Source organism: Lichenostomus cassidix, chromosome Z, assembly GCF_008360975.1.
Source record: "Lichenostomus cassidix isolate B80296 chromosome Z, HeHo_3.0, whole genome shotgun sequence".
NCBI lineage: Eukaryota > Metazoa > Chordata > Aves > Passeriformes > Meliphagidae > Lichenostomus > Lichenostomus cassidix.
In genome coordinates, this window is record NC_139511.1 from 53,932,172 (window position 1) to 53,955,732 (window position 23,561).

Below are 23,561 nucleotides of genomic sequence, written 5' to 3' on the forward strand. Positions count from 1 at the left end.
TGATACATGCTCAGCCATCAGAGTTCATCTAATCCTCTCCTCCCCAAAACCCTCTTGCATTTCAGCTGTTATTCTCAACTCTTCTACCACAAGTTACCATCTTACCGGACTGAAGGAAAAGACCACCTATCAGGTGCAGATTTCAGGATTCACTAATGCTGGAGAAGGACCTCTGACTCTTTCACAACCTTTCAGCACTCCAAAATATGGTACTGTGGAACCTCTATGCATCTGCATTACCCAGCATGAATCCTTGCTAAATGCTCTCTCCATGCTCACTCACAAGATTTATTATTCAAGCCTCAGTTACTGAGAACAAGCACACAAAATTGTTCCTCTGTAAGAGGTAAACTATGCATCACAGAATAACTCTGCCTGTTTTTCATTAGCAAGGAACAGGGAAGACTTAGCTAGGGCTCTTTGTCTCTGAAACCTTTTCTGACCTTTTTGTGCTATGTGCATATATCTTTATGTGCTATGTGAATGCATCTTTATTTATTGACAATTACTGTCACAGATTTCAGCAGTTTAAATTTCTGCTCGTTCAATAATCTAGAGTTCAATCATCTGCTCTTGGCAAAATCCTGACCAATCACATGAAACTGGCTGCCTCAGCCATTAACTGTAAAAATAAAAAATTAAGTACCTTTCAATTGCTCCAGCTTTGGGTGAAAACTAATCAAAGTATCTTTTGCTTTCTGGTAATTTAAGTATATTTTAATTATCAGGTCCTTTAGCTCGCTGGCAAAAGTTTGCTTTTCTCAAAGGTCCCTGCATAGGCTAAGACTGATGCAGTTGTATTTAAAAAATCTAAAAAACTAAAAATCATATCGGGTTGGCTAAACTTAGTCTTTCAAACATTTTTAACACTTCACCAGTTAAACTAAAACTAACACTGCAACAGACTTTTTTGTTTGACCACAGCTTCCCTTAAGGAAGCTTTCTAAATAGAAAAAGAAAAGAATGTGCTAAGATGTTATCAGTAACCTGTGAAATTCAGAGACAGAAGTATGAAAATGGTTTCTTCCCACAACAACTTTTTTGTGTTAAGTGATGGAGGTATAAAATCAAACATCTGAATAGTCAAATGAAGCAGAAAGAAAAAGAGAAGAAATTTAAAATCTTCCTTGAAATCAACAAGAGCCCCTCCTCCCCACACTGAAAACTTTCTCCTGTCAACACAAAATATGAAAGTATCTTCCTGGAACTTTTCTGCAGGACTCTATTCCACTCATCCTACCAAATATATATTTAGAGAGGATTCAATTGTTCAGTAAAGTAACAAAAATGCAGAGTGAAATTAATACAACATTTAAAAAATTCAAGCTATTGCACTGAATTTAATTTAATATTTTTGCTCTCCCCCAATATCTCACAGGTTAATTAATCCTTTTGAAGAAGCTCAGGTTTCTTTACTATAAAAGCCTTTTTCAGAAACAAAACTATCTTCAACTTTCCAAATTAGTTTTTAATATTAGGTAGTTGTTTGGTTAAAAAAAAGAAAGAGACATTTTTGTTGTGTATGGGTCGGTAAAGAAAAAGCAAGTGTGTTTTTTGCAAATATGGTTTGTCAGTATCAGTAACACAATCATGAACTGACCAGACTTTACAGACACTATTTTTAAACTTTTGATGTATCCATCTATAAAAAAGACTTCAACACTGACTCACTCTCAGCATCACAGTCTACTTTAGTTCCTGTGTTTGCAGCACTGCTCTCACTGCCTGAACACTTTATCAACCTTCATCAACCTCTTTAACACTTTCTCTTCTTTAAGCTGGTGAGATATTGAAAGGAAGTACCTTGAGCAAATATTAACAGAGGCTATAGGAAACAGAGGCTTGCATCAAGGATTGACAAATGGCTGATTACAAATAAAGTGGTTTTAATGTTCTTGAAAAGTAAAGCATGGATACCAAACAAATACACAAACCATATTCTTCCTATCAGGACCAGGTGTGATCTCACCAAAAAAACCTTGAAACAAAATCCAACCAAGCAAAAAACCCCAAACCAAAAAAAAAAACCCAAAACCAACCAACCAAAAAAACCCAAACCTTACTAGTAAATCCTGGAACAGATTAAAAACCACTTTTACTCAAATAGTTCCTTATTAAGTCAGACATGTATGAGGGTCCTGAGCTGTTAAAGAAGCCGGAGATCACATAAGAGCATGGGGTGAAAGAATATACTGGATGGGTTGGAGAGATGGAGAAGAGCCATGTGACAAGGGCAAGTGCAGGGTCCTGTACCTGGGGGAGAACAGCCCTGGGCACCAGCACAGGCTGGGGCTGACCTGCTGGGGAGCAGCTCTGCAGAGAAGGACCTGGGGGTCCTGGTGGCCCCATGGCAAACTGTCCATGAGCCAGCAGTGTGTCCTGGTGGCCAAGCAGGCTGATGGTATCCTGGGGGCACTAGGAAGAGCATTGCCAGCAGGTCAAGGGAGGTGATCCTGCCCCTCTACTCAGCCCCTGTGAGGCCTCAGCTGGAGTGCTGTGTCCAGTTCTGGGCTCCTCAGGACAGGAGAGACATGGAGCTCCTGGAGTGGGTCCAGCAGAAGGTTGTGAAGTTGATTAGGGAACTGGAACACCTTCCTAATGAGGAAAGGTTGAGAGAGCTGGGCTTGTTTATCCTGGAGAAGAGTGGGAAGCTTATCGATGTACACAAACACGCTAAGGGCAAGTGTCAGGAGGACAGGGCCAGACTCTTTATAGTGTTGCCCAATGACACAACAAGAGGCAGTGGGCATAAACCGAAATAGGAATTTCCACTTGAACATGAGAAAGAACTTCTTTACTGTGAGGGTGGCAGCGTACAGGAACAGGTTGGCCAGAGAGGCTGGGGAGTCAAAACCTCCCTGGATGCTATCCTGTGTCACCCTCTCTGGGTGAACCTGCTTTAGCAGGGGATTAGGTTAGATGATCTTCAGAGATTCCTTCCAATCCCAGCCATTCTGTGACTCTATGATACCTAGATATCTTAAAAATACAGTTTTGAAAACCACACATACCACTGAGAATCCCAAGTCTATTTTTTCAAGTGGATTTTATTTAATTCCAGAACATGTGTAAAGCTGGCCTTGACTTCTGTTTGAAATAATTCTCTCATGAAGTTAATAAGACTTTTCTGTACTTAACACCATAGATCTGATTCAGTCTTTCTGTTTCCCATCAGATAAAGGAGAATTTGAAGGTTTTGTGATTGGCCTTTGCTTCAGCATGATACTCATTCTGGTTTTTACACCTCTCACTTGTTCTCTGGTGCTTAAAAGGTAAGAACAGAATAATGCCTGAAGCTGTTAGCAGCACTCTTGCTCTGCTTGGCTCTGAGTTTCATAGCATAGGCCTTTTTTGTCATTAAAGGTAATACAACTCAAAAAACACACAGTGCAAAAGCAACTGCACTCATTTCACAGTGGGAGCAATTACAAGCTGCTACAAGCTGAATAAAATAATAAAAAGGGTTTGTCAAAAATCTATAATCTTTAGCTTTTGATTCCATTATCTGACTACTTCTTGTCACAAATACTCTTAGAAAGAACTAGGACCTTTTCTGACAGTGGTAAGTATGCTCCATATAGATAAAGCATGCATTTGATTATTTTTATCTAAGATGTTTCTTGCAAACACATTTGGATTTTAAATGTGTAAAGTATGCATGTAAGCACATAATGAGAAGGAATAATAAATGAATGAGTATGAACAAGAGAGAATAACAAGGATGCCTGTAAGATCTGGAAGTGGTCCTCTTATTTTAGGAGAAATTATTTTCTGCAATAATTAAGTATTCCTCCCCACATGTTAATCTGAGGTACAAGATCAGGGGCATACACTACCATGAAAAGAAAATGGCTTGCATAGTAATGGGTTCCAACATTAGTTTTATGACAAACTTAATTGCACATAACCACTCATATTACTATTTGGTGTCCTACAACACTACCCTCCCTTTTTCTCCTTTTCAAAAAGCACCAGCCTCAGAAGCTGAAAGCTAAGCTGCTAAAGGACAAATGATACAACCTGTGGCTCAAAAGCCACACAGCATGACATAGCCTGCTTTAGCCTAAGCTCCTGTCCTTGCCACTGAGAAACAGACACTGCACTCCACATGAAGCCTCCTGTGCTCTTACCTTTTCAGATTACACTTTCACTGGCACTGTATCTCATACAGCAGTTTTGACAAGAACTTCTGGGACCTACACAGTTTGACCTAGAGCAAACTTCATTGTGTTAAACATAAGGTCACACTTCATTGTCTGGGCCCAGTAAGAAAGAATAGGGAAAAAAAAAACCAGCTAAGCAGCACATGGGAGCCCAGTGTAGCACTACAAAATAGTGCTTAAATTCATAAATTTGTAGTAATATTGACCACTTTGAACTGAGACGAAGGGTCCTAGTGATGCCCTCATCTAAATTGCCTTCTTGATTTGTAAGAAAGGACTCACCATACATCCAAACATCCATCTTCACAGGATCAGAAAGGAGATCCAGTAACTTTACAGCCACAATCTTCACCTCAAACCACAGCCTAAGGAGAGGCAAAGTATCCTAAAGCTAATGAATTCTAGATGTATTTTCATACTTGAAAAACATAGAAGCCAACACTAAGGCAGGGTGATGGTCTCCTTAAACCCTAAGCCCATCTGGGTTGAGTCTCTTTTTATGGAGGTGAGATACTGTATGTAATAGCTCCTGGAAGCAGCCAAACTCAAAACAATCAGGAAAGAGCAGGAGCTGTGCTGTCCCCCTAGAGCTTCTCCCAGACCACCAGTGCCATTGCACATGGGCTGAATGCAGCAGTGTCTTGCTCTTTATTTTTAAGGAAAGAAAACTTCTCAGTAGAACCCCAGGAGCAAGAACTTACTGAAACAAACTTTTGTCCTGTATGTCGGAAAGCCCTCAAGGAGGATGGAGGTTTTGTGGAAATCATAATGACTTGGGATTAGAGAGTGATTAAATGTATAGAAAGAGACATTACCAGAACTTTCACAGCTCCTTTGTCATTAAACAAATATGCTAATTATCATTAACTCAGCATTTCAGTGTAGATTAACAAGTATGGTCTTCAGCTTTTAATTAACATTATCCTTAAAAGTCTCTGTAGAACACTTTTTTTTTGGTAGTCACAAAAATGCCAATATTTTATGTATGAACAGTAATTAATTTAAATGCACAGGAAATGTTAGCCATTTAACCTGAAAATTAATTTTAAATACTTCTTTACAGGCTGAAAAAATCATACTGGCCCAGTGTACCAAGTCCAAGAAACAGCAGTGCACTCCAAGATATGGCAAGTACTCTTCTGATGGCATGAAAAAATACACAGGAGAGATCTTTGGTCAATCTACAATGCTAGTTATTTGTCCTTTCACACTTCACTCTAGAAAATGTCTAATAACACCTGGGAATCCAGAGTAATATTCAAAATACAGGCTGGGGGATGGCTGTTATTTAGGCAGAGGCTGTATAGACTTTTAATAAAGGCCTCAGACTTTTTGGAGTACGTTATGGAGCATTTTAAAAGGCATGGTTCTTAAAAGAACAAATCAAAGCTGAATAGAGGTAGATGGAGTCTAAAGAGAGAAATTCGGTTTTTATACCCAGTCAGTTTTCACCAACTCAAACTGATTATTAAGTACAAGTTATTCAAAATACAAAGTAATGAATTGTGGCCTAATTCCAGAGAAGTCTCAGGACAGACACCATGTCACATGGTGTTTTCTGAAGTCTGCTCCTCACTCCTCAGCCACTGCTTGCCTCCAAAGCAATCCAGGGGCTCTGTCTGGCAGCTGGTAGCTGTCTGAGGAGCTCCTGCTGGTCAACAGGCACCAAAGTTCAGCAGCATGCTCAAATCTTGCCCACAGCTTTCCTAGATGCCTTGATAAGTATACCTGAATTTCAACACTAGAGAAGCAGGGAAATAAGCTGTTAGAAGTCAACTGTTAGAAGCAACTGCTGGAGACCACATTATCCACTTTTTCCTATTAGTGGGGTTATTTGTATCTTCCCCTTCTTGCCTTCCCCTTTTTAATCAGATTTCTGGTGACATCTGGTACTAAAAGTCCTCCTTTTAGCACACCTAAATTTACCTCTTAAGCCTCAGACCACCTACCATTGTGTTTTTTGAGCAGGAACTAGTACTTCTTTCCTTTCTACATCTCATTTTTCTGGAAGACCTGAACTTAATTTGGCACTGATCACCAGCTGGATGTAACTACATTTATCCCCACTCTGGGCCCAGCCATCCAGGCAGATTTTACCCAGTGAACAGAGCACCTTTCCAAGCCAGGAGCAGCCTGTTTATTCAGGAGAATTCTGTGGGAAATTGTATGTCACAGGCTTTACTAAGGTCCAGATAAACATAAAACGTGTTTTAGATTTGGTAGCTGTGGAATTTGGGCTGCTTTTCTTAAAAAAAATATTATAAGGAAGGTACATTTCACACAGGTCTTTATTCAAAATAAGCTAGAGTTTGACCATGCAGTGGTGTCTACTCATCCCATTACAAGAGAAAAATAGAAGTATTTTATGTGGTATTACTGAGATTTCAAAGAACAGCATTCTCATTTCCCAGTCAGATCACAAACTGTGAGAAGAAAGAAAATAAAAAAACAATACACACTGACTTATTTCTTGTGTAGGAACCATAATAGTGTAAACAAATGTGGAGCAAGTGGGAGGGGGGGAGTAGGAAGGGAAAAATAGCTACACATTTTTTTAAAATTATGGCAAATGTGGGCAAACTCAGAACAATCTGAGTGGAAAATAAGGAAGCTTGGTGTTACCAACTGTTCTGCCATTAACCATCCAGAATTTGCAAAAAACTTGTTACCCCAGGTGTACTTAGATCACAACATGGGATTCAGTTTAAAAACAAACTGTTTGCAGCAGCTGACAGCCTAATCTTGCCTGGCTGCTGTTCAAGCTGCTGCCTTTTTATAGTAACATACTTGTTAAAATTTTTTGAAAGCTGTTGTTCTCAGAACAGCACATCATGAGCCTTATATTTTATCATCACTACTTTTGGTCCCAAGTACATATAAAACCAAGAAAAATGTTGCTTAAATACTATGGGACAGGAGAAGATGGTCCTCTAAATTAGGTAAATAAGTATTTTCATCCATATTTCTGAAACCAAAGATGAGATTAAATTGAATTCTTAGCATATTATTTTTTTTCCTTGCTTTGTCTCACAGACTAATTGGAAACCTGCTTCAAGGTCACTGCTTCAGGCCCTGTCAGAGAATGATACCACCAGCGTTTTTGTCATAGAGCATGAGTCAAAGGCTCCTCTGATGCTAGACCTCTTCACAGATGGTGGAGAAGACAGCAAGCATGACACTTGCAGGTCAGAAAATCCTAGCAATAACATGGACATAAGCCAGAGGCATGAAGAAATCCCTGCAGAAGCAATTACAAGTGAAGAAGACATCATTTCCACTGAAGTACCACTCTTGAGTGACTATGCCAGCATGGAGTTCAGCCAGAAATCCCTGATGGGTCTGACAGTGAGCATGCCTGAAAGAGCTGCTCATCCTCATCTGGAGATGGAAGTAAGCAGTAAGCCAGCACAAACTGTGCATAAGCTTTTCTTTGCTTCCCAGGACTACCTCAAACAAAGCCAGGTAGTACTTCTGCCATCTGGACCAACTTTAATGAGACAAGACAATTAAAACTGAAGCATCTTCATAATTATATTTCCCATAAAATCAAGTTCTAAAACTACTGTGGAGCCACTAGGACCATGTAGGACAGTGAGCTTGAGAAAATATTTATCTCCACTACAGTAAGATTCCTTGGTGAAATAGATTGATTATACAATTAGATTATCTATTTCACCACAGCCAATCTTTGGAAAGTCTTACCATCTTCACACAGGCAGAACTTTCAGAGAATTATATGAGAAGTCTTTCAGTAAGGTGCTTCTTGCTTGTTATATTGTTCCAGGGCACTCAGGAGCCATTCAATGCTTCCACTCTAAGCACATTGTCATTGTAGACATCATGAAAATTCTCTACTCACTATGAGCACCTTAAGGTCTGGTTTGCAGATCTTGGAAGTTCTTCAGCAAAAAAATTTCCACAGAAGTATCTACCACTCCAAAGAAGCCCTCCAGCTGGTCAAAGCTGGCCAAAGAAATTAGTGTAAATCTTTGAAGTTAGGAATCAAAAATTATGTTTATTAATCTATGTAAAACAGTATTATGTGCTTTACATCCTAGAACTTTACAACTTTAGTCATAGATAAATAGTGCTGTGTAAGTGAAGATGATAATAAGTTTCATTAACAGTATTGGAGTGGTTACTTGCATTAAATTAAGGCTATTTCCTCCTACAATTACCTACATATTCAGAAAAATTCATCCATGTTTTGTGATGAGGTGTAGCTGCAGATATGTTTTCACTCTGCATGCAATGACAACAGTTGTTAAACAAACTTCAGGAGCTGAACAGATAGTTCAGTTACCCATCATTCCAAAGGTTGAATGGAGGAGGAGCCTCTGGAAAGCAGGGGATAAAAGGATTTTCCTCAAAATCCTATGAGACTCCATTATGGATCTCCCCAAGAAAGGGAGTCGGAACCATTTTCTGGCTTACAAGAGCTTCTCACTCAAGAACTCTGCAGGTGTTAATGGTCTGCACTTATTGTAGAAAACCCAGTTTATTGTTGTTTTCTCAAGTTTTGGGAGCATTTTATTAAAATTGCTTTGTGAAGAAAGGAGTTGAACAACTGTAGTGTAAGCACCAGAGAGCCCATAGATGGACATTTTTTAAATTCTCTCATTAAAAGTGAAGGATGCTTCACATTCACACAAATATTTCCACTCATACCTGGCATTATGAGTTATAGAACAGCCATGCTTGCAAAAACTCAAAGAAATTCCATATTGCCTACTTCACTGATTTAGTGAGAACCCATAACAAAACCAGGTTTATTCACTTTCCTTATTTATATTCACTGGCTCTTTATCTACATCTCTCTGCATCTGTTAAGACTGGCACGAACAAACCTGTATTTCCCTGTGGGTTATGCACTGGTTTTTTTCTTAGCACCTAAAATTCATTGTTCTGCCACAAAGCAATGTGCACACATGGTTGTTAGATCTTGTAATTGAAACAAAGGGTAAGAGGAAAAGCGCCCAGAGACTGCACAAGCTTGGAGGGTCTTTTAAATATCTTCCTCCTTTTTTTAAATCTCTTGACTTCACCTGATTTGAATTTAAGAGAATTCAAGTGATCCTGCTATTAGTGGAACTATTGTTATTTGTAATATCTAATAGTTGTGTTGAAATGCAAAGATGTTACACACAATGAAGTCTTGATATATAATAATTATCAAGTAGTCATAATTTGCCCATTTCCAAAATATCAGAATTATTCATGTTCCTTACTTGCAGTATTTCTTTCATTTCTGGCCACAGAAACTTATTTTGCTGGTGCAATTTGTACCTTGGATAGCTTTACTCATCCCTGTAAACACAGAATTCTTTTCTTACTCAGAACCTATCAGACCTGTATGTATTATTCTGTTATGTATAAAGTAAGTAGAATCAAACCAAAGGCTTGCAAGCAGTTTCAGTGTGTGAAGCAGCCTTGACACATGAAACTCAATAGACAGCTCGGGCTTTTAACCTGGTGATTATTGACTCCACTATACTAGCCATTGTCTGACATCTTGCTAAAAAAAAATCCATATAGCAGAGCAGCAGAATTGTCCTAGAAGCACCTATATTAAACAGAAGGGATAGATGCATTCTACTTTCAGTTATAAAGCTCACAATATATATAATTCTTAATTGATCTCAGAGCAATATTTATACAATGGCTGTAAACACTACATTTGGAGAATAAGAGATACATGAAAAATCCTCGTGTGAAGATTAGATATAAACTAAGAACTCATCCCATCATGATATATTCTTTGAGAGCAAGGAAAGAACCATTTATGTGGAGAGAAATAGAAGAGTACACTTGCTAAATAGTTTCATGCAGCCAAAAACGAGGTTTAGTTGGAATAATGTACTTACTCAGGGACACAGGATTAGGAGATATACTGTGCTCATGTCTTCATCTTAGGGAAAAATAGATTTCTGTGGTTTGTTTTTTGGTTGACTCTTCCGTGGGGATTTTTAGTTCAGTTGGAAGGGTCCTACAACAATCATCTAGTTGTCCCGCCTGACCTCTTCAGGCAGGTTAAAAAAAATATGTGCATATACTGGTGTATAGTGACTGCAGAAGCCTTCCTCTACTAATAAACCTGTAAGATAGTTCATTCCATGTGCTATAGTACTGTTCAAGCGGTTTATGTAGTGTTCTTAGCTTCAATATTCTTAGCTTCAATATATGTTGAGTGAAATTGCAGGTATGAAGGCTCAGGACCATAAAAGACGATGCATTTTGTAATTAAATTTTTGCTTTCTTTTCACAATCAGCATAGCTCTGGATGATCACTGGTAGCATTAGTAAGAATTCAGACATGGTAAAAGCTTAGACAACTGTAGGCCTGGATAATGCACAGTGATTTATAGCATAGGATATTATACTGCAAGGTTACAATGTTTTAGCATTCTGTATTTACAGAGAAAGGAAAGTAATACTCAGTCTCTAATATAGCACAAAGCTAGGTTAGTACACACCTATTTTTTTTCTGGTATCCAGAGTAGATGTCTTCTCTTGCAAGGACACAATGATTTTTAAAAAATTATTATTATTAATTCTTGTTTTGGTACGTGAAGTCAGACTACAGTGCAGCACAGAAAATTACCACAGAGTGTCAGAGACAAAACAAACAAGTACTTACCCTGGAACAGGGGACTGCAGCAACCGCAACACTACAGAGGATTTTTTCACTCTGTATTAGTTAACAAATTAATAATAATGCCTACCAAATATCTACAAATTTACCCAGAATCTAAGATTTTGAGGTACTGTGATAACCCTTACAGCTACTTCTCTGGCACAACTGTATCTGCACTCGAGCAGAGTTCTCTAGAAATCACGGAAGACAAGGGCATCTTGTTAACTCAACTGCAGCTACTGCTACAAAAAATTGTAAAATAATGAAGCACTTCATGAAAGACCTCTAGTTACAGAAGATACTCATCTTGGAGCTCTTGACTCTGTGCCACAGGCTCTTGGTCTGCCTGTTTCTCTCTCTCTTGATGGCACTGTAGGACTGCTGCCTGAATGATGTTAACTGCGCCCTGGTACCGCGTTGATGCAACCTGTATGAACCTGGGTAATAAAACTTGTGACAACTACCACTCATTTCTGAGCACTGTTTATAGGAGACTGCTACTAAGACAAATCACACCATGCCAGTGGTGGTGGGATGGGAATAATCTTATCCTCATACCTATTTCACTTCTGCAGCAGAAGCATCAGTTTGGTTAATAAAACTGAAAAAAACCAGTTGTGCTAGAAAAGGTCATTCCCACCGCCTGTCTTCAGAGATCCCTCCAGTGCTTCACAGAATCACAGGATCATTGAGGCAAGACCTTTAGGACTGAGTACAACTGCAAATCTAACCCTTTTCTTCACTGGCAAAACTCCCATTGCAGTCACGAACTGCACTGCCAGTAAGGACTATAAAGCTCTGACTTACTTAGTTTTCTCTTTATTTATATTAAATAAAAGTACCTTCCTGCTGCCAGGCATTCTAATTTACCTTCCCTCCTCCAAAGGAAACAGTTCAAACAAATACATTTCATCAGCTAATTAAGTGCATGTTTTTAAATCCAAACCTCCAACATACATCAGCCTTATTCCCTGAGTGCTGGTCCAAGGCACCAGATAATGAACTGGGCATAACATCAAAGTCAAAACAAACCTATTTCAGATATGACTAAAAAGACCCTGCCACCTGTACATGGAGCACCTCCCATTAATGTGCAAGTAGGTACATCACATTCCAGTGCATTTTAGCAGATCGCTATGGCATTAGAGTATAAAATTAGCAGTGGTAGAGTACTAAAAACAGTGGTAGCTTTGCAGTAGACTTGTAACAAAGCCTGTAGCCTGCTCAATGTCTAAATATGCAGTATTTCAAACACTACCTGAAATCTTACTGTGATAGCTCAGGAGGGGGTGCTCCAGCACCGAGTTTTACACTGCAGTACAGCATAGCCTAACTTCCAGAAGATGCTTGTCCAACACCAGCTGTCACACTTGTACTTTCTGAAATTCCAGGATTGATTTTGGCTTAAATATTTTTGTTTCTCCACTGTAATTCCCTCAACAAGCTTTGAGGGGCTTGACCTTTCTTGGGAGATTTCTCTCTTGGGTCACCCAACTGGCCTGTGTTCTCAGCAATAAGGGTAACACTTTCAAAAGCAAACCCAAGACCGTGATCTAGAAGGCCTTAAGTGATGCACAGAATCATATTTTAAAAGGACTTCCAGCCATTGATTCAAAGTATTGTGTTGGAAAAGGCATCTTTTCAACAGTAACACAGTGCTCCAAATGCAAGAACACCGGGAGCTTTCTGGAAACCTTGCATTAAAAGTTATAAATTCAGAGTAGTAAAGCTAAGTTTCTGTATAAGCACTAAATCAGCATGCTGACTGAGCACCCACCTAACAGCAGGGCCTCATTACAAACCACTTTCATTCTTCTGTCTCAACTTACAACCACCAGAGTCATTAATCCTCCATGATTTACACATCTGGTCTTCCAATCCATCTCAAAGATACCTCAATTCATAGTTTATAGCACACAAGTTCACACCTTCATAATACAAAAGGGAATGTGGAGGCTGAACTATACACAGTACTCACCCCCTCTCCCCAAACGCCTCCTCCAGTCACAGCTTCCAAGTAGCTAAGCACCAAGCTGCAGCAAGTTTACACAGCATAAATAATCATCATATCAAGAGATGTTTCATAATGAATGTTAGGCATTTTATATCTCATTTATATTATAAAATGTTAGGCATTTTATAAAGATATATATCTTTATATTTTATATATGTTAGGCATTTTATATATCTGCCTGTAAGATGAATCAACAGTGGTACCAGCAGGCTCAGACTGTTACTCACCTCTTTATAACAGGAGACAGATCAGGTATGAGGCTTGACTGCTTTTACATAGCTCTTGAGAACTATGGCCTGGAAGGCTGATACAGCTTCTAAAATAATAATTCCGCCTTTATGGTCTTTATAGAGCTCTATTCATCTCTCTTGATAAAGAGCATAAAGGCAAAACTTTCTAATCTTACAGGCAGAAGATTACAGAAGCCATGAAACATAATCGCTTCAAAAAGGATATACTGCTTTCCCCATTTGCAATTATAAGTGCTATTGGAATAGTTACACATCTGACAGAAAAAAGTTACTTTAGAAAGTAGTAGGATTTGTATGTTGTATTATCACCTACTGAATTACTACAGTTCTTACAACTATAAATTTTCCAAGGTAAAAATGATCAAAAGGAATCTGATTTACTAGAATGAATTAAACTTATGCAGTATTTGGCTACCATCTGTCATCTAGCCATAAAAGCACCGTAAATACCCATTTCTAGTGCACCCAGAGCAATGCAATGACCCAGGTCTAACACTTTCTTCCATCAAAAGATTCTGAAGTGTACTTCAAGTTAATTAATTCAGCATTGACACACTTTGGTTGAACAGAATAGAGTACTCCAAGTTCTGACATAAAATTAGAAGAGTAGAGAACAGAGTATTACAGTGACTTACTTTGTGTCCCAGATTATCTGTGAAAGGGCCCTGTAAAGCAGCCTCCAGCTCCCCCAAGCTCATACCATAACAAACAGCTGTCATCTGTCCATTCTCTTCGGGACCAAACATAACAAAACACACAATTCTGAAGATCTTAGTGAACCAAAGGATCTCCTTGCTGATACAAATTAAATTTGGATAGATCAGTTAACGCTTTTACAATTACCATGAGTACCCAGTCACCATCTTACACAGAGGCTGGCCCCTCTCCTCTATAATACATGTTTCTGAGCCATTGCAAAGTCATCTCAATGTTTCTCAGATGTTTTTCCCTGCTTTCACAGAGAGGAACAGCATGGCAAAATGGAGTTAGCCAGACCACAAATGTGGTGACTAAATTGGTGGGAGCTAAACCAGCCACAAATCTCATTACATGTATGACTGATCCCAAAAATTGCAAGATCAGATCACTAGTGAGCAAGTGTCAAACTCTGTTGAGAAGCTCATCTCAAGTTTTTGCTCCTTCATCATTGCTATTTAGACTCTTACACATTATACAAAGCAATTGAGAAGCTTAAGCATTGAAAAGTAAATTTTAGTATGAAAACATCCATGGCAATTGATAGGTATTGTCAATGTCAGAAGCTCTGCTTGAACTTGTGATCCCACATTGAGAGAGTCTTCTATACAGCCACGTTTACTAATTTACTGTTTGAAAGTGAGACACTCTCTGGTGAGACTATGGTAGTTCCCTCTGCAGAACAAAATCTCCTGCTCAGACAGGGAATCAGAAGGCTCTTCTGTAACTAAGCAGTAATGATATACTCAATTACTTCACCCATTATCACCTTTCCTGTAACACTCTTGTCAGTATCAGTACAACAGACTTCGTTTCAAAGCACTTGACTCTGGGGCAGATGACTCCTATGAATAAAAAGGATAACAAAAAAACCAGAGCGAATTGTACAGTCATTTGTTTTATCTCATCTAAATTTAGAGGAAGTGAGTTTATGACACCATTAAAACTTTGGGACATGGTTTATTTATGAAAATAACAACAATGTAATAGCATTTAACATCTCTTTACATGTACCATTTTCATAGTTGCTTCATTAATGCAAAAATATACTCTACCAACATAGCACAAGTTTGGTTGCCTATTAATTAAACTTAGAATACCTACATTATGAACAGAAACACCAAACTTAGAGAAGGAAAACAATATTTTTACGTCTGTGATGCTTAAGTTCCTCAGGTGTATCTGAACCTAGACTGTGACAGGTGCAATTTGTGTGTAACAAATCAGAGATCCCTTATCAGTGGGGAAAATACCAGAAGGGACCCACTGATAGGTAACATAATGTGTGAACATTACATTTTTCTCTTGATCTTTCTGGGCCAAATCAGTCATTCCTTGGAATATTATGTAAATGATGTCTTTTCAAAGTAGCAATTTCTAAGTGGCCCATGCATCAGTGCAGCAGCAGTTCTAAATCTTTGCACTAGGGAAGGAATAGAGCAACAACTTCTTCTAAGCCAGTTAACTGGCAGCCTCATTAAGGATACCAACAACTGCTTGAAGGGGAGATAAAACTATTCTTTTACCATTGCTGTTGCGTCTTTCAGGCCAAAAAAAAACACTTACAGCCTTTTCATTGGAAAAAGAATAATTTCGTTAACAATTAGTATAGAGTACACTTTGTGCACCAAAAATCTCTAATCTCACATCAAATTTGGCACTGGATGAACATAAAATATGTAACAAATTTTTTAAAAACTACAAGATGAAACCTTCCAGAATAGTGTAAAGAGCTAAAAACCTCATTTTTGCTGTCCATGTCCTCCTGTACTAAGCTCAACAATACTAAAATTGACTGTGAAGATAATAAAAAAAAAATTACCCTCTTGGATAATAAGAGTTCACATGTTCAGAAAACTTTAAAAACTGAAGTTGGCAGATAGCTTCTCAACTACAGTATTTACTTAACACAGAATTGAAGTGTTAACAGCTGCATCTCCTCAAACTAGTGGAAAAGTAGCTGCCTCCACATATTGTCAAGCTTATTAGGCTGTATTACATTGAAGAAAATACAAAAGAAACCCTTGTGCTAACGTGCTCACATCCTGCAATAGGACTTACCTACAAATGAGGCAGTCTTGAATTAGAAATAAACACCACATGCAATGACATTTTTTAAAAGCCTAAAATTAAACAGATGGAAGTGTGGTTCTCTTACATTAAAAAAAATCCTTTTGTACAGTGCTTTTAGTTTTCAATATGTTAATTACACTTTTCAACATATAAAAATAAAGCTAAAATACAAGCTGAAAACTTCTGTTTATGTATTAGCAAACAAAATTAAATTTTAGATTCTCTTTAGGCACTAACACAATGATATCTCCATATATTCAAGTCTCCACACTCCAGTCTCCGGTGAGAAAATTACATCTCTCTGAACCAAGTCTCTACTGATTGACACGATTTTAGCCATTTACAGATCTCTGCATTACAGCATCTATGCCATTAAGTCAAATCTTCACTTTTAAAATTAACAACAAAGGCAATAATTGATTGCTATAAAATGCAAAGTACCACCAAGTGGCATATGCCCCAGATAATGATTCAGAATTCACATCTTTATGACTGTTTTACCATTACAATGCTGTTATCACACTAACATTTACAAAATTCAAGATTATTTTGTTTGGATTTTTTCCCCCTCTAACAATACATGAGCTCTAATCTTATTTCATTACAAAAGGACAGTGATGCAGAGATGCTTCAGACCTAAAAGCAGACAATACACACACTACTACGCCATTACTGTTTGCAATTGCCATACACATGAATGAAAAATTACTAAATAAGGACAGGTAATATATATACAATAATTTGTAACATACTAAGCAGGCTTTACTTATTGTCTCTTTCTTAGACCAAAAGAAAATCACAGAATGCCCTAATCTAGTAACTATTACAAGACAGCACTACAAGCTACAGGCAACAGAGAGAAACTACAATATAACAGATCTGAAGAGTTTCAAAATAATTTCAGGTATTGCCTTAGGTGTAACTGGGCCAGAGAATACTAGCAAGCAATGCAAAGCATGCTACACACTCCTGAAGTTCACTTCACTGCAGCAGAGTAAATGCACTGAAGTGTACACAGCTCATTTCAGAATCCAAACTGTGAGAGGCTGTTGCTGTCAGCCAGCTAATACAAGGCTAGTTCAGACATATCTATCAATCTGAAATTGCCATCAAAAAAATTAGCAAATGATTAATGAATAAGCAAAACCCACATCTCACCAATTTTCCCAGGTATTTTTCACATATTTCTACTTTCTAATCAAGTTCTTTTATTACCCTCAATTCCAATTCCAACGTAGGAAAACTAACAATTCTTTACATACCATACTACTCTCAGTGTTTGCAAACAAAATTCCATGCCTCACACCTGTGTAAATCCATTGACTTTGATGAATTTAAGACACAGCCACCTCTATTTTGAGCTTGACATCCTGTTTCATTCACCAAGCAGTTTTGTTCTGCAACTTTATTTTTTTCAGTATGTAAAGAAAAATCCTGTCATCCAGAAACACTGTCAGAAAATAGCTGTGGGTGCTAAGGGAAGCTCATGCATATGAGCATATGTGCTCTGTGTGGTCTTAGGAAAACAGAAAAACAGGAAAACAGGAAAAACACCATATCACCACTTTTCTGAGCAATCACTTTTTCAAATAAGGGCTGATTCAGATGAAACTACATGTAAAACAATAAGCTATCATGAACTACATTGCTCTCAAAACCTGTACCCAACTTACTTCCATTTAAAAACTGCAAAATCAAATGATCTCACACAGCAGTTCAGCATGCAAGCTTGTTAATGATGATGGCAATGGGCTTCTCCTGGAAGAGGGACACATTCAGTGGATTATACACTCAAACCCGTACAAGCAAGTTAGAACTTCATTACTGTACTACACTACCTGTTTATAAGTGAGCTACCCTCTGCAGAGATAACCATCTTACAGAGTAACAGCTCTCCAGGAGTGGCTTTTTAGGAGCAAAAGAACTGTAAAACACCTGGTAAGAAGGGGCAGATCATAACTACCTCACAGATCTGCACAGTATTTACAAAGCAAAACCAGAAAATACAGTATTTGCAAGAAAATATGACTTGAGGTAGGGAGGAAATGTTCATGTTTGGTGATCGGTTGCTGACAAAAACAAACAAACAAAAAACCAAAAAACCCCCGAACACTTTTAGAAAGGGAACCATAATTAACATACTATGTAACAATGTGCTGCATATAGCCTCATACATGTGATAAGCTAGCTAGTTAATTAAGGTTGCCACCCTTTAACTACTGTTAATTTCCAAAGGCATGTTTCTCAGCTAAGTGTACATAATGCTTTACATATTTCATAACTGATATACCATACAGCTATGCAATTTCAGGATAACAAAACTCAAGAAAGCAAACTAATACCAGCTGTAACATGATACACTGAAAGAACTCTAGTTCTTCCCAAAGGAGAAACTTTGCTTTTCAAAGACACTATAAATAATACATATTTTCACTAGTATCTACATTTCAAATGAAAGAAGCTCTATGAATAAGACCAGATGGTCTAAAAATATTCCTTTAATAAGTATGTACCAGCAGAAACTTCCCTCTAAAATACTTATTTTATTAGTGAAATGGTACCAAAGATAACAAGTATACAAACAATCTCTTTGCTCTATGCTACTTACACATCATAAATAAGACGGCTGTTGTTGCAAGACACAATCTTTCACAGTCTTCCTGTAAGCATACAGATTTTTTAACCTTTTATCAGAATTAGCTGTTTCCCAGCCAACAGCATGTGGCTTAAACATCACAAAAACGGCTGTTCTATACTTTACATGGTAAAGCATTTTCTGTTGTCTTAAATGTACACAGTGGCAAGAACATTAAATCATACAGAAAATGAAGAGTGATTAAGCAGCTTCACAAGCAAATTGGATTTTATTACCTTAGCAATTGGGCAAGGATTTCACTCACTGTAATATGCTTCCCTTCCACTGAAAGAATTAACTATGCAAAGGAAATGTACAACAAATAGAAAGCAAATAGCCAATACACTATTAATTTTTTATTTTAACTGAAAGAAATAACACTTCCCATGAGGTAAGGCAATTAAGAAATTTGATTGCATTAAGTTGTAGTAAAAATAATCTACGCGATTTTAGGTATAACTACGACTTAAAAGTATAACTTATCAGAGATCTCATGTAACCAATTCACTTAATTCAGAGATCACAAAGCATGTTTTGCCTTGACAAAAATAGTTGTTTTGTCATTCTCTTCTTACATGCTTTCTCCACAAAGAATAATAAAAAAATCGTCTACTATGTAAGCCCTGTGTAAATTAGAACTCTCTTCCCCAAATTATTTATCCCCATTTCTTTGCATCTCATTCCTTTTATATCACCCAACAGGTATCAGAGAAAATAACAGAGAGGTAACAATTAAGGCCATCCAAATGTAGATTAAATGTCTTAAGGGCTTTCTTTGATGCAGGTGATCAGAGCACACTGTGTATTCAGCTACTGCTTTTGTACAGTGGTGGTCCCCAAATTACATCTTTTCTCTTATTTATAAATCTCTTCTAAGAATAAAAAATAAAAGTAAAATGGAGCTTCAGTATTTTAGCAAGTGAATCAAACAACCATTCTGACAAGTCACTTGCATTCTTGTCTACAGTATGGTGGTGATAAAACAGCTAGAGATATCATATAAGATTTAGCTGAAAATGTGTAACAGCACATATACATTTCTAGAAAATACCGCATTTTAAGAAGGCACTAAAGCTTCTGCTTGTGCTCCCATATTTTTTTAACAAAAAAGAAAAATGTATTTTCTGAATGGCACCTGTACCATTTTCAGCTGAACAGACACACTGCAGCACATTTCAAAACAAAGCTGTAAGTTCTGCTATCATCATATAGATGTGCTCACTTCTCTAAGGACAAAGAAAATAACAGAATAAAACAGCTCCAAAATAACCCTGTAAGCTAACCTAGTATCTGTAACATGGCAATGTTCCTTCTAGGAACAGGAGAAGCGCATGCACCCTTAAAATACTTAAAAAGAAATACTAATTCCAGGGATATTAGTATAAAAGCATTTTAAATAATAAACCCTAGGAATCTCAAGCAATAAGCAAATGAAAAACATACTAATCTGTGAGTATTTAACATAAAAACAGTAAAACAGTGTTTATGCTTAAACCCCCTTTCCCTACAGTTGTCATTTACAAGGAAAGAAAGTGTGTATATTTATGCACCATTTTCAAGCACATCAAACAGCACACATTGAAGTTTTTGTGGACTTTTTAACCTACAGGGCAAAACAATACAAAAGTCATCAACAAGCAGTATTTTAAACAACCTTCAATGCATATCTTCAGCTTTTTTTTGGGAAGTACAGGTTTAAATCTTTCAGTTTCTAGTTATTTGTAACAGCTTATAGCAAAACTTAACATAAAAATCATTTTACATGTACAGCCATCATGGCAATGCATGGATTCTCAGAGATGAATAGTTCTGATGGCATCTGCCTTTTCATGTTGTAACTACTGGTCCGTGCTCTCTTGCTTTACAGCAAGAAGACAACAAAGCTATCACAAGAATTGGAGGCGCTACTAGTACTATCAACACGTTCAGGTTGATTGCTTTGACATTTTCTTCCTCATTCTGGGAAATAAAATGCTTTGGATTTCATTCCTTACTTGAATTAGAAGTCCATTCTTTGCTTTAAACCTCTTCCATTTTAATTGAGAGGTTTTCTTCATTTGGTTGACAGTTCCCATTCTGTTGTAGCTTGACTTCATCTGTCCTTTGTGTATCTCTATTGTCTACTTCCTTGTCAGTTCCTGAATTCTGATCTTCTTTATTGTTATCTTTGTCCTACCAAAGATAAAATTATTTGACAACAAAATAATATTCTTAGCATTATAGGCCACGACCTCTAACCTACTCTCAGTAATTTTACTGTTTCAATTTTTACATGTCTATCTCGTCTCTGCAAATTTTAGAATAGAGGTGTGAGATGCATGCCCCCCCCCCTTTTTTTTAGTAAGCTTTCTTTTCAATTGGCTGAAGTTTGACAGTGGTAGCAGCCCATCACCCAAGAAATTATACCATAAAGTGACCTGTCTTTATTAGCTATATTCAGACAAAACAGAACAAGCAGCATCATGGAACATATGAGAAACAGGTCCAGACATTAAGATTGCACCAATATTTTTTAAATAGAACATGACTAAACTTTTTCTTTCTTATTTTTCATCATGTATCTGATGCATTTTAAGAGAGTTCTTGGGTAAGATGCTTAAGCATTTGAACAGTCACCTATGCAAGCTGTTTTGTAACAGTTGAATAATTCTGAGCACAACAAACTACTCTTTAAAGCTGTGCTGCTATTCAAATTCTAATATTAAACAATTTGAAGATGTTTCTTTTTTTAACTGCAGTACCTTCTACTCTGCAGGGAAAAATCCCATACCACTCTTTCACAACTCTTCAACTTTGTTCCTATATAATCCAACATACGGACCAAATCAATGAGGGAGAGGTTGAACTGCACAGTGAGAGTTCATTTAGAAAGTAATCCTTTTGGTTTGACAGTCACGCCATCCCTGAACACTGCTTCTTAGTTACATGGTCTGCCAGCTCTCCTAGACAGCCAGGCAAGTTCTAACTTGGGGCACATAACAGGAAAGAGAAACCAAGTGTTTCTGTAACCTAATCACAAAAACTTCTACAGGTCAAAGTTCAAATATGGTGACTTAAATGAACCTACTAACTCCAACTAGCAAATACTAAACCCACATGGCACTAATTTGGTAAGGAAAACTGGAGAAAAAGAGGGGAAGAGTAAAAGAAAGAAAAAGTAGACAGAGAATTTCAGTAACAGCTTCACTACCACTTCAACTCGGCTGATAACTTCGTCACACAAACTTACCTTCAAAGTAGTGCTGCTTTTCTCAGACTTCTCCTTTCCATCTTTTTCTTTACTACTTTTTTTCTTGGAAGTGGAGCGTTCTCTTTCTCTTCTTTCATTATTTGCATCTCTTTCTCTTTTTTTTTCTTTCTTGTTTCTGTTTCAAAATTTTTTTATTCAAATTAGGATTTGATCCAACTACAACAAACTTCAAACCATTCGACTGCAAATTAAACTCCCAGTGAGGATTTTCAAAAAACCTCCCAAAGTTTAACAGAAAACCCCTTCGTAAAGACAATGGTAGTTTTTGACTGAAGAGAGTTAAACCATGCATTATGATTGTACACACTGTATTTGCAAAGCAAAAAGCAAATTAATCTGTATTAGATGAAGGTATTTTATTGATTTGAAGCAATTTACAATGCTGATTGATTTGAACCTATGTCACTGAAAGAATACCAGAGCTCAAATTAGTAAAAGTTATCATTTAGTTTTAAATTAAAACTGAATCAATACTGACCAACTGAATTAATCTGAGACCATTAGTGCAAAGGTTAGTAAAAAACTCAGAATTCCATATAAATCCTTCCTTCTTTACTGATCATTAACTTCTGTTTACATCAAACTGACCTTCTTGGAGAAGGAGTTCGTGAAGACTTTCTTTTTGCTGTTTTTGATGTTTTAGGAGACTTGGAGGGACTTCTACTCTTCCTTTTACGCCTTTCTCTACAGGACCAAGAAATTCAAAATCATCAAACCCAAAAGTAATAAACTCAGAAAGGAGATAAGAAGATCTTAAAATGATATAACACATCCACCGAATTTAACAGTTTATATTACCAACAAAACATGAACTTGAAAACTTAACATTACAACCTCAAGATCACTGCGATTTCAGTTTAACCTGACTGAAATTTACTTCCTAAACACATGAGCTAGAATTGGTTTAGAAGAAAACAGTGCAAAATGAAACCCAAGCTGTTGTCAAAATCAGAATAAATAATATCTATTGTTTGTCTAGTGGTCCTTGCTAAGCAAATAGAATGCCATAGCTCTGTAACACATAGAAAAGCTTGTAGTGTGTTACAAAGCAGCTGTTTACATAGCTATACAGTTTGCTGAAGTTGCCATTATGGAGTCTGACCTTGAACTGAAAACATGAAATAACTGGTCATTCATACTAAAGCACACATTATATTAGAACAAAAATTGAGCCAGTACCACTACATTCAACATAAATACAGAACCCATCTGTCAAAATACAATTATTTTTTCCTACCAACTCTTCATTTAGTAGGAAAAGCAGATTGGAAGAACAATCAAAGAAAAATAAGGAAGTTTAAAACTAACTTCTAGATATGGCACTAAAGCTACATCTATAGATAACAGCTTTTGTAATTTGTGATTGCTTGAATTGTTGATATTTAGAAAAGCCAAGAAATCAAATATTACTAGATAAATTGCAAATTACATATAAAATTATAGCCAGTATCCCAATACGGACTGATACTCTGACGATATCATCTACTTTGACTGTCCTGGTTTTGGCTAGGGTAGTTTTCTTTCTAGTAACCAGTACAGTGCTGTGTTTTGGATTCAGTATGAGAAGAATATTGATAATACACTGACATTTTTGTTGTTACTTACCCTAAATCAAGGACTTTTGTTTCACATACTCTGCCAGCAAGCAGGTGTGCAAGACACCAGGAGGGAGCATGGCCAGGAGAGCTGACCAAAACTGGCTGAAAGGATATTCCACGCTATAGGCAGGGAGTTGGCTGGGAGCTGCAGATTGCCCTGGAAAATGGGCTGGGCATCAGTCAGTGAGGAATGAGCGATTGTGTAGTGCGCCACTTGTTTCTCTGGGGTTTTATTCCTCTCTGTCCT

At 37.3% G+C, this 23,561-nt stretch overlaps 2 protein-coding genes across 5 annotated transcripts in view; one reads left to right on the forward strand and one right to left on the reverse strand.

The window, feature by feature from the left end:
* The window catches only part of LOC146424931 (interleukin-6 receptor subunit beta-like), a 32,085-nt gene extending 20,825 nt beyond the window's left edge, over nucleotides 1-11,260 (forward strand). Inside the window, exons 12-15 of the mRNA XM_085042565.1 lie at nucleotides 66-209; nucleotides 3,176-3,272; nucleotides 5,227-5,290; nucleotides 7,197-11,260. Coding sequence (XP_084898691.1) covers nucleotides 66-209; nucleotides 3,176-3,272; nucleotides 5,227-5,290; nucleotides 7,197-7,673 — 782 coding nt within the window. The 3' untranslated portion in view covers nucleotides 7,674-11,260. The remainder of the gene's footprint in view (nucleotides 1-65; nucleotides 210-3,175; nucleotides 3,273-5,226; nucleotides 5,291-7,196) is intronic.
* Nucleotides 11,261-18,311: 7,051 nt separating this feature from the next.
* SREK1 (splicing regulatory glutamic acid and lysine rich protein 1) overlaps nucleotides 18,312-23,561 on the reverse strand; it is a 32,222-nt gene continuing 26,972 nt past the window's right edge. For all 4 annotated transcript variants that reach the window (XM_085042876.1, XM_085042875.1, XM_085042878.1 and 1 more), the window contains exons 10-12: nucleotides 22,305-22,400; nucleotides 21,696-21,831; nucleotides 18,312-20,638 (exon numbers count right to left, since the gene is read on the reverse strand). In XM_085042876.1, the coding sequence (XP_084899002.1) occupies nucleotides 20,486-20,638; nucleotides 21,696-21,831; nucleotides 22,305-22,400 (385 nt within the window). In that variant the 3' untranslated portion in view covers nucleotides 18,312-20,485. The remainder of the gene's footprint in view (nucleotides 20,639-21,695; nucleotides 21,832-22,304; nucleotides 22,401-23,561) is intronic.